This window comes from Perca fluviatilis, chromosome 19 (assembly GCF_010015445.1).
Source record: "Perca fluviatilis chromosome 19, GENO_Pfluv_1.0, whole genome shotgun sequence".
In the NCBI taxonomy this organism is placed as follows: Eukaryota; Metazoa; Chordata; class Actinopteri; order Perciformes; family Percidae; genus Perca; species Perca fluviatilis.
This window is the reverse complement of record NC_053130.1, coordinates 12,003,176-12,020,230: the sequence shown is the minus strand read 5'-3', so window position 1 is coordinate 12,020,230 and position 17,055 is coordinate 12,003,176. Positions and strand designations below refer to the sequence as shown.

At 39.1% G+C, this 17,055-nt stretch overlaps 1 protein-coding gene and 1 long non-coding RNA gene across 4 annotated transcripts in view; one reads left to right on the top strand and one right to left on the bottom strand.

Annotated features, from left to right (window-relative positions):
* Positions 1–2,577: 2,577 nt before the first annotated feature.
* On the bottom strand, positions 2,578–12,596 carry LOC120548033. Its single transcript, XR_005637131.1, has 3 exons — positions 12,491–12,596; positions 5,946–6,456; positions 2,578–4,124 (listed from the first exon to the last, which is right to left on the bottom strand). It is a non-coding gene; the product is annotated as an uncharacterized LOC120548033 (long non-coding RNA).
* The window catches only part of atl2 (atlastin GTPase 2), an 18,312-nt gene continuing 13,809 nt past the window's right edge, over positions 12,553–17,055 (top strand). For all 3 annotated transcript variants that reach the window (XM_039783964.1, XM_039783963.1, XM_039783962.1), the window contains exon 1: positions 12,553–12,662. In XM_039783964.1, coding sequence (XP_039639898.1) covers positions 12,590–12,662 — 73 coding nt within the window. In that variant the 5' untranslated portion in view covers positions 12,553–12,589. The remainder of the gene's footprint in view (positions 12,663–17,055) is intronic.

The following is a 17,055-nucleotide window of genomic DNA, read 5'->3' as shown; positions in this document are numbered from 1 at the left end:
TACCGCAAACCCAGACGCAGTACTGAAGGGAAATGAATATTGAGCGGAAGTACGTAGGAGGGCGGAGCCAGGCTAGCAATAACTTTTCCTTTGAAAAATATTTGGTAAAACCATTTAGCAATATATAAACACAATTTTTCAGAGACAGGGTGTATCTGCTCACAGGTCACTATCACAAACAAAAGGTGATTACAATATCTCTCCAGTTGATCCAAATGTGCATAATGTACCATTTTAAAGCCATTATCAGAACAGATTCTCTAAATCACATGTGTCAAACTCAAGGCCCGCGGGCCAAATCCGGCTCTTCACAGATTTTGATCCGGCCCGCATATTTAGATTCACAATTTCTTTTGGCCCACCTACTTTTTTGTAGCTTTTTCAATGTTTTGTCGGTTTTTCTCTCTTCCGCCATTTTTTTCCCACTGCTTTTTTTCTACCTTTTTTGTCGCTTTTTCTTTCATGGCTAAGTTACTTTATTGCTGACTTTTTGGGGTCTTTATGTTGACCAAACTGTAAGTGAGAAGGCTATATGAGACATGCAATAATACAGTCAAAGATCCTTGATTTTTTTGATGAAATAAAAGCATGTCAATAAACTAAATGTCTGGCCCTTGATGTGATTCTTTATTTTGGCCCTTTGTGAAACTGAGTTTGACACCCCTGGTCTAAATGAATGATCTTCCCTAGAATCTGTTCTTAATACTAGGCAAACTTCATTTTCGCACTACATTCCCTGGGCTTGGAATCATTTTACAAGACAAACTTCTTTTGGAGACACTGCCTTTATGTCAGGCATTCAAGCATCACATTTAATGTGTGTTTTATAAAGAATATAGAATAGTCACTCAGTCTTCTTTATGCCTCTCGGGTCCTATGTTATGGTGCTACATGTGAATAATGTAAATTATTTATGGGACTCTGTATAATGTACTCTAGACTGCCACTGTGGCATGCAGGTCTCTCTTGTAAAAGAGATGATGTATCTCAAGAGACCTCCTGGTTCAATAAAGGTTAAATAAACCCTGCTAAGTTCCTCACTTTGCTTAACAAACAACTGACATGTGAAACAAGAGAGAGAGAAAGCATGAATGTCCCTGAAAACATCAATAATGTTGTGAGTTTATATGGTGTAATAATATAAAATAGCCTAATATAAGGAGATTGTGGTATTATATACTGTATCAGAGCTGCTGAATGTGAAAAAAATACAAACTTTTAACTTTCTTCTGAGGATAGAAAAACACTTTCTGTTTTTGAGGAAAAGAGAAAATTGTTTGGAAATGATTGATATGTCTTGAACAAGCAAAATGTGGTAAACAATCATATTTACTCAGGGCATTTTAAATTTGGGGGATGAGAATTTAAGCATAGATAATTACTGAGTACATTTAGAACAAAAAAATGAAAACATTTAAAAAACACAGCGTGATTCCTGCAAGAATGTTCAACATGTTACCTCTTTGTTTATTGAGTTGTTGTTTTTTTGCTGTATGCCATGACACCAGGGGGTTAGCAGTAAATTTGAATCGTCAGTGGAAGTAAATGGAAAGGTGTGAAGGAAAGCAGAAGACACAACATTGTTAAAATCCATCTTCGGTCTGCGAGATCCGAGGTGTTGTGATAGTATACAATCTGTACCCTGTTATTATACCAGTTAAGTGAACACAAACTTTTCTACTCAAAGACAAAATAATGTTATACGCTGAAATATTCTGTCATTAAAGAAATGTTGTCATTTCTCTGTTTATGCACTTGCAGTAATGAAATATCTCTATATATCTATATTGATTTTTGATGTTGAATGTAAAAGAAAATTATTTTTGTTGGACATATTTGTAATATTGTCTCTTGATTTATGACTTTTATTACAGTAAAATAAGAGTTATTGCAACGCATACACAAGCCACTTTCTTAGACGGCATACAGTATGGCTGAGACCTAAGTATTTCCCTTAAAGGTACAATTTGACTATTAAGTATTTGGCATTTTTCAAATTAGTCTAAAGCTTTACCGTCAAACTGAATTTATTTAGATTATTATAAATTGTCTCATTTTGAAAAGTAGATAAAAATAAACATATTCCTTGTTGTGCCTTAAAACTGTTAATTTTTTACATTATTTAACGTAACTATACTGTAACAGAGGCACAAGTAGCAAATAGTCCTAAAGTCTGCGAACTGACTGAGTAATGTGTTTTATATACAATATCTAAAGTTGTTTAAAATTAGATAGCATTACCCACCATAAGCGATTGGTCATACCAGAGTAAGTGAGGCTGTAGCAGCAAAAGCCTTACTGTTTTAAATTGAGCTACAATTGCTTTCAACTTCAAAAAAATTGTCTTTTCTTCCGTCAACAGTTACATAGTCTCACTTTATGTAACTTATGCACAATTACAAACATTGTCAAAAAGATGGACTAAGTGTGTTGTCAATCAGCAGCATTTTCCAGCAAATAAAACAAGGTCCAGGAGATTTCAGAGGCCACAGAGCTGGCCAGAGCCAAAATATCCAAACTGCAGAAGCAAAAACTCAAATAATGAATTGACAGGACTCATAAGCTTTATTGGCCTAGTGTGTTTAATCATACAATTTGAGTTTCTAGTGTCGCTCAATGCACTTACAGTTCCAAGAACAATGTTCAGGATGACATATACATACATACATACATACATACACATACATACAGTATATAAAAAAGTAGTGCTGGATTAAAATAATCGATTCTACAATTAAAACCAATCTTTGTTTGAGTGATCCTATATTGATTAATAAAATCCTGAAATTGATTTTTTTTAATATATGGTTTTTAAAATGGATGTGGTGAATTTACCCCCTTTTGGGGGGGTCAAAAACATTGACCTGGTGCATTATAAAAAATATTTGAGGGTTGCTTTTTGCTTGTAAAATTTACAGCATAAATTCTCTGATAATCTCTTTTATATCCAAGCAAAATTGGTGTTGTAACTGATTTAACTGTTCATAAACAAGTACTAAAGTTATTTTGTCTGGTTGTTCTGTAGCGCCTACCAGAGAGGAAAGGAGTGTGATGGATCTACAGGGATCCCCACCCCCCCCTCCCTCCCTCCCTTCTGCCTGTGTCCTGACTCTGGAGTTGGGCAAGTCCTGGATGGGGCATGTTGTTTTAGCATGAGAGTGTTTAGAAATGTTGATATTCAAGTCTGATTTTGGTAAAGAACTTTTTAGTCTCGCAGGAATTCTCCGTCAGCTTCCTCAGGTGATTGATTTGTTTTTCTTCTTCTCTGGCTATCGTATTGTGGATTCACATTTTGTGAGGGTTGTGCAGAGGCTGTGTACTGTCCCTCCCTGCAGCAGCACCAACTCAGCAGTGTAGTTACCTGGGAGGCAGGGCCTTGAGTGAGTAATGTTGCTGACACAAAAGCCCTGACAGCAAAAGTGTGGAGAGAGTGATGAGATCCCCTGCTGGCGAGTTAGCTAGCCTGGCCTCGGAGTCTTCTCCCTGGCTTTCCCTTTCAGACTCCTGCCCCCGAGGGCTCGGTGCCCTGGAGACACCAGGATCCTGGAGAGCCCCGGGTCCTGGTTTACCACTGGTAAGCTGTTATCCAAGTGTTACTTGCGCTCAATTCCAAAATAGGTTTCTAATTAATGAAAGACTTTTGTTAAAATTCTTAGCTTTTTATTACTACAGTTTGTAGGCAGTGTGAGGAGTTTAAAGGGTATACTGCATACTTTGGTGGTTGCCATCGTCCACCCACTGTCATATTAACTTTAAAACATACCATAGGAACAGATTTAACTTTTTTTTTTTTATTTTATGTTTATGCTCTGTTTGATGCTCTATGTCTGCAATTATCAACTACCTCCAAATACTGAACCTCAATGGAAAAAGCTTCTCCAAAAATGACTTTGGTTAGTGTTTGGAGACTTGACTTATGACATGAGGTGACACAACGCCACCACCTTCTCCTGGCACCCCAGTCTTTGCCAGCCTCTTGTGGTTGCCAAGGTAAACGTCATGGCGACCATGGGATCGGCTGCAGGCTAAGAGGGACGTCCGGCTGTGATGAGGTGCGTGACATGATACTCAACAATCAGACACCATGACAACCTGGCAACAATGCTGTTGATTCAGCAACCAAACTGTATGAGGAGTTGGAGAGAGGGGACAAAAACACGTTACTGAGTGGAGGAAACACAGTTAGGTGTTAAAAGATCAAAGGCTGAATGGATTAAATAACAAGCTAAATGAGAGAAAAAAATATATTTCTGTCCTTTTGTCTGTCTGTCTGTCTCTCTCCCTCTCTCTCATGCACAAATATAAGGTTGTCCAGACATTTTGAAATCAAAAGAGGTATATTCATTTTTAAATATATTTGCAAATTTTTACTTAATAATACAGTAATAATGTTCAGACAGTAAATAGACAGGTATGAGGTACGTAGGAATTAATATTACATCACTGATTTCCACGTTTGAAAATAACATTTTAGGCCTTTTAGGAACTATTGGAAAAGACCCCTCCCCCCAATATTTATGTCATTGTATGGGCATTGTGTGTGTTAAATGTAATGTCATGTCACTTATTGTCTGTGAAAATCAGTAAATAGCTTATGAATAAGAATATACAGAGTAATAATTATAATGTGCAATGTTACTCATCATATCTTTACATCAAAAGTATCACATCAATTTGATGTAAAGCCCTTATTTTGAGAAATGAATAGCTGAAATATTTCCACAGGCTCTGCTGTAAGCATTCTAACACAAGTGTATGAGGATGAAAACACAAATGTTATCATCTATTTATCAAAATCGTCTTACATGCATGTTGTAAAATGACTCATTGCAGTTGGTTCCTGATTTTTTAAAGCAAGGCAACTTTATTTGGAGCACCTATCCAACAGTAAGGCAATGTTACAAGGCTTTATATACAGTAAAGCAAAGAAATGCATTAGAACAACATTTAAACACACAATGAAAAGGAAAATAAAATATAAATAGATGGAAATAATAATAGACCAGAAATAGAGTTATGGAGAAGTTACGTAACAAATTGGTATTTTTAATGGGGGAGACCAGACAATAAACCATTACAATAGTCCACCCTGCTGGAGATGAAGGCATGAATGAGTTCCTCTAAATCTTGTCTGGACATGAGACATCTGATTCCTTCTATTTGTTTGAGATGATAAAATGCTGATTCAGTTTTTGTCTAGGTGTGTCTGCTGAAGCTCAGGCCTGAGTCTAAATGTCGGGTCAAACTGATAAATATCAATACAAGTATGCCAGATTTGTCTGTCAGACACTGTAAAATAGTAGTTATCTTAACCCTCTACTATGAACAACTCTGATCTTCCTCTTAATTCAAACTGACACAAAACTCAACCAGGCCTACACTGCCCTCGTGTGGTAGTAGGAAAAATTGAAAACTTTGAAAATGGTTTTACTTTTCTTTCCATAATGTGCAATGCCCTGGAGATATTATTCCTGGTACAAAATTACTCTCATATATACAGGTTTAGACTGCTACAAGCATCCGATAGCAGAAGATGGATATTGACTTATATAATGTAAAATGTAAGTTAAAGGTGCTCTTAGCGATGATGGGTGACGTTACTTCTTGTTGACGTTCAAAGTATTTTCAAACAAAATGAAGACTAGCTCTCTCTCCTCCCTCCTCCTCATCTCATTCCCTCCCTTCTGTGCTTCAGCGCAGAATGTGTAAAAATGTCCATAAGACCAAATAAATTATTCTGGTATATTTTCTTGAAATAGCTCTATGGTTCTGGATGATCTCAACTGGAGGCTCATCTGCTTCTGTTTCTGCAAGCAAGGACTTAGCCTAAAATGAGTCACTCAGATTTATATTAAAAGTCTCAGCATGTTTATCTTGAGATGTGAATATGAGAAATGTGTTTACGTACAGGTGCAGTGCAGCAGGATGTTGTGCAGGGAACTGACCTCTGGCTCCCTTTTATCAAGATGAATCTGAGTGCAGGGTGGGAAGCCTTTATCCACAAAGCCAGATATGTCAGAGGGGTGAGCGTAGAGGTACCTGTGACTGACAGTCTCATAGCCTTGATACACATAGGGGTCAAGGTAGTTGGAGCTGAAAGTGACCTGATGCAGATTCCTCAATATCCAGTTGCTTTCTGTGACCTCTGTGCAAGAAGAAGCCTCAACATCACTCCCTAGGCCGCATGAGGCCGTCACCAGGGGAGAAGAGTCTTCCTTTTGTGGGAGGAGAGTCAGCACACCTGCTGTCTGGCTCCCACATGTGGAGACTTCCAGGTCCTGGTGTAGATTTGGAGGGTCCAGATTCAGATGGCGAGGAGGAGATACAGTCCAGCTCAGAGCTGTTACAGGCTGGATAGCAAAAGTATCGCTTTCCCCCAGGGACTTTTGTAAGATTGCAATGCAGTGTCTTCGTCACTTTTTAAAGCAATATGGCAAATGACTGTGTGCATCCAAGCTGAAAGACAGGAGATACAGGAAAGCTGACAAAACAACAAGTTACAATATCGTACATTTCCTGATTTGGTTGTGTCTCATCACTGTGCTCACTGTTGATGTTTACAAGTGAGCAGTGGTGGAATGGGTATTCAGATTCCTTACTTAGGTAAAAGTAGCACATGTAATGTAAAAAAAGAATGGTCATGGTGGCGCTAATTTGGATTATTTTATATACACTGTTGGGTAGTTTAATTTAGCTCTTCAATTTGTATTTGTGGAAAATGTAAATCTGCAAAGTAATTAGTAATTTTAGATGTTAAATAGTGCAGTAAAAAGAACAATATTTGCCAATGAAATAGTGGAGGAGAAGTATGAAGTGTCATTTAGTGGAAATACTCAAGTAAAGTACCTAAAACGTAAGTACCAGTACTTGGGTAAATGCTGCTATCCACCAGTGCAACTGAGGTTCAAAACATTAAAGGTCCCATGACATGGTGCTCTTTGGATGCTTTTATATAGATCTTAGTGGTCCCCTAATACTGTATCTGAAGTCTCTTTCCCGAAATTCAGCCTTGGTGCAGAATTACAGCCACTAGAGCCAGTCCCACAATGAGCTTTCCTTAGTATGTGCCATTTCTGTGTCTGTAGCTATTAAAGAGGAGAGAGGGGGGGGCAAGGTGAAGGTGGGGGTGTGGCCTTGACCAACTGCCACTTTGCTCGTTTTAAAGCCATGATGTCTCTCTCTCATGGGTGGGCCAAATTCTCTGGGCGGGCAAAGCAGAGAAAGGGGAGGTAACCTTGCTCCTTATGACCTCATAAGGAGCAAGATTCCAGATTGGCCCATCTGAGCTTTCATTTTCTCAAAGGCAGAGCAGGATACCCAGGGCTCGGTTTACACCTATCGCCATTTCTAGCCACTGGGGGACCATAGGCAGGCTGGGGGAAAGTATAGTAATGTTAACAAACCTCATAAAGTGAAATTTTCATGCCATGGGACCTTTAAATTTAGGATCTGGTGGGAATATTCACTGTCAGAAATGGAGGTGCAGTAGGAGTCCATTTCTGTCCTCCAAGGTACTGTAGGCTACAATCACTAATGTAACCCATAGGGCTCAAGGCAACTATGTGTAACTTTTCGAGTGCCAAAAAAGGTACATACTGTTCACCAAAGTCAAGGATGCAACAGCTGTACCTTGGAGGGGCAGCTTGGCACTGCCCCAGTGCCAAGCTGTTGTACAAATTTAGAAAATTATGTCTGACAGATTTCAGAGATGCTATTTGTAAGATATATAAAATATATATTTAAAAGGAAACATTACATCAAACAAATGAACTACAAAAAGACTCATAGCTTGGTTATAAAATATGAGTAGTACATATACATATATTAAAGTACCTTAAAGTGGCAGTCGTTAAGATTTCAGTAATGGTTGATTTAGAATTTCTTCATTTGAGTGAAAACAATGGAATTGTGCTGAGAGTTTAGCAGTCTAGAGCATAGAAATAGAATTCATTTAATTTGGTTTCTATGGTCTGGAGTCTTGTTTATACATGAGCAAAAGTTTGCTCTTGACAACAATTTGCCTTACTGTTTCTGAATAGATATCTGAAAAGCCTTACTTGGTTGAAAATATTTCTCCATAGTTGACTTTGGAATCTGCAATAATTTGTCAGACGCTTTCAGTGCATTTGGGTCTTGCATTGTAGTTGCAGCTTACTCGGTTGGTAAATGTCTAAGGGTGAAATGTTGTGTCTGCATCTGAGTTCTGTTCATAGAACGGAACCGAACATTATAACATTAATAGAACTGAATCATTCTGCACTGTTTTGTTGAGCTTTTTGTGTCCTTACATTTTTAAACCAATGAAAATATTAAATCATAATCAGAAGGCCTTGGGCTTTAAAGTTGTTTGCTGCTTGCGATACATGGAGCTCAAGCAAATTGTATTTTACATTACGGGCACTAGAGGGAGCCCTCTACTCAGTCTCCACCATCTCCTGGGATTAAACAAATGATGTAGATCCCATCTGAACTGACCGCAACATGAGACCAAGGGAGTGGTATTTAAATATGAAATGAGTTGGAGGGATGAGGGATGGAAACAAAACGCAAAGTATAAAATAGGATGCAGGGGAATAATCCTTAAAAAAATGTCCCAGGTAGAAGATCTCCTAGACAGCTCCTCCATACCATCCAAACACATACTGTACAGTCCACACATCTGGAGTTTAGTACTAGTTTATGTCACTGTTCTCTGACCCTCTGTCTAAATTTACCAGGACTTGTGTCATCATGTGTGTCTCTCATATTTCTTCAGGCCGATCAGGCCGGCTAAGAATAGAAAAGCACTGACACAGATTAACACGGTTGGTCTCGCTCTCTCTCTCTCTCTCTTGCTCTCTCTCTCTAAAAAAATAATTATTTTGCATCTGTTGCTCTTGCAACCATGAACCACCTCCTTCTCTGTGTGTGTCTTGACCTTTTCGTATGTTTGACTACTGACTTCATCCGTTATAGTGTATGGATGACGGGGGAACCTGCAGTTCAAATGAAGGGCCACGACAATCCCAACATGATCTATAATAGGACATTTGGTGAGCATTACGGGGGTTGTGGTGGCCGGTAATTAACAGTTTGACTGCTGGACCCAGATTCTGTTGTCTTAGTTTCCCAGCAAGACTTTCAAAGATCAAAGTTTACAATCAGGGAATTTGCTTGACAGGAAGTTTTAACTGTGACTCTGAATGTGAAGTTGCACAGGAAAGACAAGCGAGTCCTTCAATGACTCCTAAATGTCACATCTAATCCCTGGATGGAGCAGGATATCCTGGAAATGTGGGGATGTCCCTCAGAGAAAGAGAGTGTTGATCCAGCACTCATCAGACATCCAATCACAGTAAGCCAAATAAAACCTGATTGGCTCATGTGCAGGGTTACTTAAATTAAGCTTTGAATGTATCCCCAATTTGCCTATCCTTTCTCCTCTGTCTTTGTCTCCTCAGCTGTATGTAAATATAAACTGAGCGTGTTGATGTGTGTGTCAAGGTCATATCAGTTAGAGTTTAGAGTTGGAAAGTTACAACAGGCTACCTTTGATTACTCTCAGATTAGATTAGCTCAATGCCAATATAAACACACCTCACTGCTGCAGCTAATGCTAAAAAGACTAAACCATGAAGGCTGGTGACCAACACACATGTGTTGAAGACAAATAATTAAAGGAACTAGTTGAGTCCTTGACAAAACCATTTTACTTTTATACACTCCATTTTGGACTATGCCCAGATGTCATGGAGTTGTAGATGAAGTCTAATGACTTTAATGAGCCCCCTGACTTTTCATCTAGCATCACCATTAGGTTGACATTTTTTTGTCTTAACAACTATTGAATGGATTGCAATGAAATTTGGTACAGACATGTTCCCTCAAATTTCATTTTTCCAATACGTTTATGACGAAACATCTGCTAAACTTATTACGATCAGAGAGTTCTGTTGTACTTGAGTTTAGTGCTAATTAGCCAATTTTAGCACATTGGCATGCTAAACTAAGATGGTGAACATGGTAACAGTTGCCTGCATTTGCCATCAGCATTGTATTGTCCTTATGAGCATGTAAGCATGCTGATGTTAGCATTTAGCTCAAAATACACATGGCTAGAGACTTTTGTCTATTTCAAATAAAAACCTACAAGAGCATAAATATTACTAATTAGATATTAAAGCATACTTATTGGTTTGAAACCGATATCTTCCCAAGCAGCAAACTGAACACCAAGCCACTGTAGCCAAGTGTAATCTGACATGGAATTATACAAGGCTTGAAGAAAAGCTGCCCTCCTATTTATGCATCTCTGTCAGCAGATAGTCTTTCCACAATGCCAGTACATAATGGTGGACATGAACAGCTGCGTAAACACATGAAGCCAGTTTATCCACTGAGGTGAAGAGCTTTTATGACTTTTTGTTTAGCAGTCATCATCATGAGAGTTAAAACACCATAAAGTGAGTAAGTGAAGTACAACATTATCTGCACTGCATCACAGATATCTGGCTTAACACAGGAGGTAAGTATTATCTTTACTGAGGGCAGTCTGGTTGTTAAAGCAAAATTAACCTTCATCAAGGTACACAGAGGGAGGAAGTGTGGTTCAGTGTAGACATTATACCATGACCATTTGTGACAACAAGAGGTCTAAAGATTAAAAGGTCCCATGACATGGTGCTCTTTGGATGCTTTTATATAGGCCTTTGTGGTCCCCTAATACTGTATCTGAATTACGGCCACTAGAGCCAGTCCCACAATGAGCTTTCCTTACTATGTTCCATTTCTGTGTCTGTAGCTATTGAGGAGGAGAGAGGGGGGGGCAAGGTGGAGGTGGGGGTGTGGCCTTGACCAACTGCCACTTTGCTCATTTGAAAGCCATGATGTCTCTCTTTCTCATGGGTGGGCCAAATTCTCTGGGCGGGCAAAGCAGAGAAAGGGGAGGTAACCTTGCTCCTTATGACCTCATAAGGAGCAGATTCCAGATCGGCCCATCTGAGCTTTCATTTTCTCAAAGGCAGAGCAGGATACCCAGGGCTCGGTTTACACCTATCGCCATTTCTAGCCACTAGGGGACTATAAGCAGGCTGGGGGAACGCATATTAATGTTAAGAAACCTCATAAAGTGACATTTTCATGCCATGGGACTTTTAAGAGTGAGTGACTGAATGAGTGTGAGTGAGTGAGTGAAGGAGTGAATGAGTGAGTGAATAAGTGAATATAATGTTACATTTACATAATAGCCATAGGTCTTTACAATCCATGTCTTAGGCAAGGCGTTGCTTTAAGCCAAATGCTCTAAAGGACAGAGCTAACATATTAATGTTTAGCATAGTTTAGCGTGTTAGCATGACAACATTTAGCATTAAAGATATAAAAGTATTTCTGAGGCTGATTAGACTGGGTAAACCCAGCCCGATCTGCCGGCGATTTGATTTCACCCTGCAGCTCAGGCTGGAAACCTGTACATAAATCTATCCTGCTTCCGTTAAAATTGTGTGTGGACCAATCACAAACTGGCTTATATGTCATTTGAACTATGCCAGTTGATCACGCCTCTGGTGCAGTAGAAAATACAGAGCAGACTCCCCAGACTAATGTTCAATCTTAAAAGATTGAGCTTGGTCTGATGATAGCCAGACTAGAGGCTGATGGGAATGTCATCACTTTTGCAGGTATTTGATTATAAACCGAAGTATTAGACAATTTAAATGTGAACCTGATGATAGCTACAATTCATCCTGAGGGGGGAATCAATGTCTGTAGGGCTCCGTAATTTCATAGTTGTTGAGATATCTCATTCAAAATCACAAATGTCAACCTCATTGCCCTCGAAAAGTCAACATCATTAGTATTCAACCTTAGGAGACCAAGAATGTCTAAATGTCATCATTTGAAATGTATGCTCATGTTGCTTATGCCAGAACCCAAACAAAATAGAAGAAAGTGAGTGTAGGCAGTCCAGAGACACGTTGAGGAAATGGATCCAATTTCCTCCAAGATTCCTATCTCACATTCTTGGGATGGGAATAGGCTAATGATCAATGATGATTGCAAGCCTGAATTCAGAATCAGCTTTATTGGCCAAATATGTGTACTGTACACATAGGCCTACAATACAAGAAATGTCAGTATTTTGTTGCTCTCTACTTACACAGAAATAGACATACAGCTAAGAACAAGAACAACAAAGTGAAACAATAATACGTAAAATGTAAAGTAAAACTAGGTAAAAACAAGATAGCCTACATAAAAGGATATAGGTATATATAAAATCAATGAACAACATATGTCTAGGCCTATAGGCATTATAGCCTAAGTCAGATTGTTTCTGTAAACAAGCTTTATAATAGTTCAATGAGAAGAAAACAACAGTGTATATGAAAGTGTAAACCTATAAAATAGGCCTACATAATTTATAACAGACTAGTGTCAAAGAAAAAGAACATGCGCTTTTGAAAATAATTGGTGTTTTGCTTAAAGCATAGTTTGCATTCTGGTACTTTACCCAGCTGCAGCAGCCTCGGGCGGCATGAACTTCAGCAGACAGCGTGAGAAGAAAAAAAGCTCCTTTGACGTCAGCCACGTTAGATTTCAGTAGTCCAAGATGGCGGAGGTGAGCGGGTTGAGGAGCCGAAATCACTTCGAGCCCAGCTGCAAAAGCCGAGTCGTTGACGAAGGTAAACCGTTGTTGATTTTGTCGAGTAGATGTATAACAGTAAACCGATTAAGGAGTGCGAAGTTGAGGCGCGGGGAATTAAATTTGAACGTTTTTTTTTGTATCTGTCGCCTTTGTCTTTGTGAGTGGTAAACTCGCTTTTCTGTTAGCCTCTGTTTTCAGTTAGGGACCCGCGGTGTCCTGAAAAATGCGGTACCCCCTGCCAGATTGTGTCTCCTTTAACGTACTTCGCAAACACAGTGTTAACACAGTCCAAACTGTGGGAACATTAGCTTGAGGGAGATGTTGTCTATGTGTTTTCGCTCTTTCAAAACATGTTTTCTCTCTACAACTTAAGATAAAAAGCTGTTGAATGACACTGATTCTGACCCGGATACAAAATTTAACGCGACACCTGTCAGCTCATTTGTCCGGGCCGTCACTTTCACCTGACCCACAGAGGACCAGCGGCTTGTCCGTGGTTGATTGTCTGTACACCTGCCTGTAGCTGCACAGTCACCCTGTATAGGTTTGAAGTGCATTGTTTTTGAACTTTGAAACTGTCCGCTTTATGCAACTCTCGCTTTCTGTGATTGGGGTTTCAGCCTAACGAACTACACACAACACATAGCTAGTTACGTTAATCTTCTCATCCCACTAATGACTCGGATATTTTTAAATCTCCTATTATTAGTCCGTTCAGTATGCCAGCAGACTTATACACGTATTTGCGAAGCTAATTTTGTCCTCTGAATACATTTTAAGTAATTATTAATCACAACAAAATAAAAGAAGAAGATATAGTCATTAACACACTGTTGACTCTTGTAAAAATGAATAGCCTACATGTCACAACTGATGCTGGCTTTTCTTGCATTGAGGTATGCAGGTTCCAGACTCGTGTGGTGTTGATATTCAATATCTCATGATGGGTTATACTAGCCTGACGTCCTGACCTCGTAATACTCAGATTCTAGTCACCTCAAATGTTGTGGGCGGGGCTCAATTCGGCTGGCATCAAAGATATACCTTTTATATATGTCAATGGGATATACTGTAAATTACTCATAATTGTGGAATTATGTGTTCCCAAGCTTTTCAAAGTAACTATTTATTTGGTCAGGGTTCTAAAGCTTCAGTGTTGAGGTTTTTTTTAAAGATCAGGATTACGGTTTTCATTTGTAAACATCCAAATATCCAGTATTCAATGGTGAATCAGCAAGGATCCATCTTCCCATCTGTGGCAACAGTGCTGTCTTTAAATTGGATTTAAAGCAGTGTATGTATACTTTGACAAGATGGTGAAATGAGGCTACTGCCAGGCCCTGTTTCTCATAAATCGAGTAGTTAATTGACTGAAAATTTGCAACATCAACAATAACTTTGATAATCTATAAGACTTATCATTAATCATTTGCTTAATCAAGCTAGCAATCAAATGGAAATGGAAATTATTTAATGAATTGACTTAAGTTATCGTTAGTTAGAGCTCTGCATGTTTATCATTTCAGACAGATTATGTTTAACCAACCGTAAAGAGAAAAACAGTCTGATATCCTTTTCCTCTTTTGTCTGTTATTGAAGCCTAATCTTTCTCTAGGCTAAACCTTGTTTGTACTGGTAAGCAAATAGTAAATTGTCAGTTTCCAAGGCTAATCACTGAGATATAGTCTGGAGGACTCCTTTTATCATGGTAACCCTTATGTCTACTTTCACACAGGCCAGCTGACTCTGTGGCAACAACATTCAATAACTGCTGCTGCTCTTAGTCTGCACTTTGTCCTCACAGACTCTCGATTGGTCTGCTTGCTGCAATTGAACATTTGCCCTCCTTGACTCTTGTCCAGGGAGGCTGTGTCAGGTTGTCTATTGATGCTGGTGTGCAGGGAAGTCAGTGAACCTGCATCTTAATAGGCTGCAGTGGATTCCTCATCTTCTTTCATAAACTCAGGCCTTGCAGTCTTGTTGTCTTGACATATAATACACATATGTTGCCTGGTCACTCAAATGCATAGCCTGGATGTTACAAGAGGTTGTTGAAACCCTGCTTGAGAAGCACTGGCATTAATAATCAGTGTTGCAACAGTAGAGAGTAGATTATTGCATGATTTCTTTTTTTTTTTTGTGTGCCAATGTTCTCTCTTACGGTCCAAATATGAAGTGGCTTAACAAGCAAGACATCAGAAAATATTCAACATAATCTTGCTTGCAGAATATTTGTCACAGACTAACTTAGCAGTAGTGCATTCCCCTTGCATACCTCAACTTCACCACCAAAGGTTTAAAGTCTTCATTCATTTCCTACACCAAATCTATTAAAAAAGCCAGGAAATAATCTCTTTTTATAGTATGAAAGCTCCCATATTTAGACAGCTGGTTAAGTTAAATGGACCATGGCCTTATCAAAGTCTGCCTCAGATATAGTGCAGGAGTCCAGGGACGGGAGAACTGATTTGGGACAGTGCTGAGATGTAGGCTAGCTTGCGTAGACACTCTATTCTTGCCATGCATAGTTAAAGATAGACACGTGTGTGTGTGTGTGTGTGTGTGTGTGTGTGTGTGTGTGTGTGTGTGTGTGTGTGTGTGTGTGTGTGTGTGTGTGTGTGTGTGTGTGTGTGTGTGTGTGTGTGTGTGTGTGTGTGTGTGTGTGTGTGTGTGTGTGTTCATCCCTTGACAACTTTGTGTGTGAGTGTTCACTGTGCTGTGCAGGATAACAAATATGCCAGCTAACATCTGCTCAGTGCCTCCATAAGATAAGAAGTAATGTAGCTAATTTTCAGTCCTGCCCTCGTCTTCTGCAAGATGAGAAGTAGGACAGTGTGTTAGCCACTTGAACATGAAATGGGTGTGTAGTAGTGAATGCACATATCAGCTAAGATAATGGTTTTTCACTGGCTGTTATGCTTCCTTGCATGCTTATTGTGTTTTGTCTCTCACACACACTCTGCTGCAACACCAACTCCTTGCAGTCCCAACAGAATAGTGTCTTTGTGTTGGGTCCCCTCTGTGGCTGCAGTCTGTGCCACTTCATCCTGCAAAGTGCTGCTCTGGACTAGATGGGAACCTGCACCACCACAGACTGATAAAATCTGCAGGGCTAATTTGTGTGCAGAGCAGATTAATGTAACGGCTCCATGCTTACAGCAGCTTCTCTAACACTAGCACGGCATTGCTGCTGCCCTTTGGGAATTTGCTGCACCTCCAGGTTGGATCTTATTAATGCCCTATTTACAGTTGTCCTTTTGAGCAAGAATATCCCTTAATGTTCTTAAAGTTGCCCTCCCACCACCTTCAAATGGTCCAGTGCTGGGCCCGGTAGTCAAACAAGCCTGTATTCTCACCATTAGGAAAAAAGAACTAACTTAGAAAATGTGCAAAAATTAGGTCATTGCCTCTATTTTAAACATCACTACAGTTGTCATGAAGGGGGAACTTAGGTATAGGGACCTTTTTTAACCGTTTTTTTGTATCAGGCTGTAAAGATGTTATTTCTGCTGTAAGGTTGGGCATTTTAACAGGGGTGTCTATGGGGATTGACTACCTTCTGGAGCCAGCTTTAAGTGGCCTCTCAATGAATTTTAGTTTTTGGCACTGAAGGTTGCCAATAGCAATTAATTGAATTTTGATTTTGATTACGATTTTTGCTCCTAACGATCCCGAAAGCATGTAATCGAGAAAAACTATTATTTTCCACATTACATTTAGCAATTAAACTCTTATTTGTGTTCTGAATGAATAAAAAAGTTCAAATGGGAAAAGTATAAAGAGAAATCTGAATTTCACACAGAGGTGTCAAAAGTATTCACATTCATTACTCGGGTAGAAGTATAGATACAAGGGTTTAAAAACAAGTATCAACTCAAGCTTTTTACTCAAGTAAAAGTGTAAAAGTAATGGTTTCAAAACTACTTAAAAGTATAAAAGTAATGTAAGGGGGAAAAAATTATATCAATATGCTTTTTCAAATTAGACGGCGAGTTTGGGAAACGATTAGCTCGTGGTACTTGGGTGCGCAGAGCTTGAAGCGCATTCGAAAGGAGTTGCTTTTGCATCCAACCATTTCGAAAGATTCTTCCAGGTACAGCCAGGGAAGTTGAAGGGTTGGCTGGTCTTCCTGGCTACCAACCTCCTCGTTGGTGCTTGGTCGGGACTAGGGCTGCAGCTATCGATTCTTTTTGTAATCGATTAATCTAGCACTTTATTGATCGATTAATCGGATATTTTCTTTTTGCGTTTTTAAACAACCCAAACTAGGGAAAAAAGTTATATTTTTGGGAAAAGCAACATTTGTATTGCCTACATTGCTTACAATATCATCTCTCAAAAAACTAAACATTATGTGCATTTAAGTGCCATATTACATTGTTTTTAAAGATTTTTTTTTTCAAATGATATCAACCTCAAACTAAGGCATA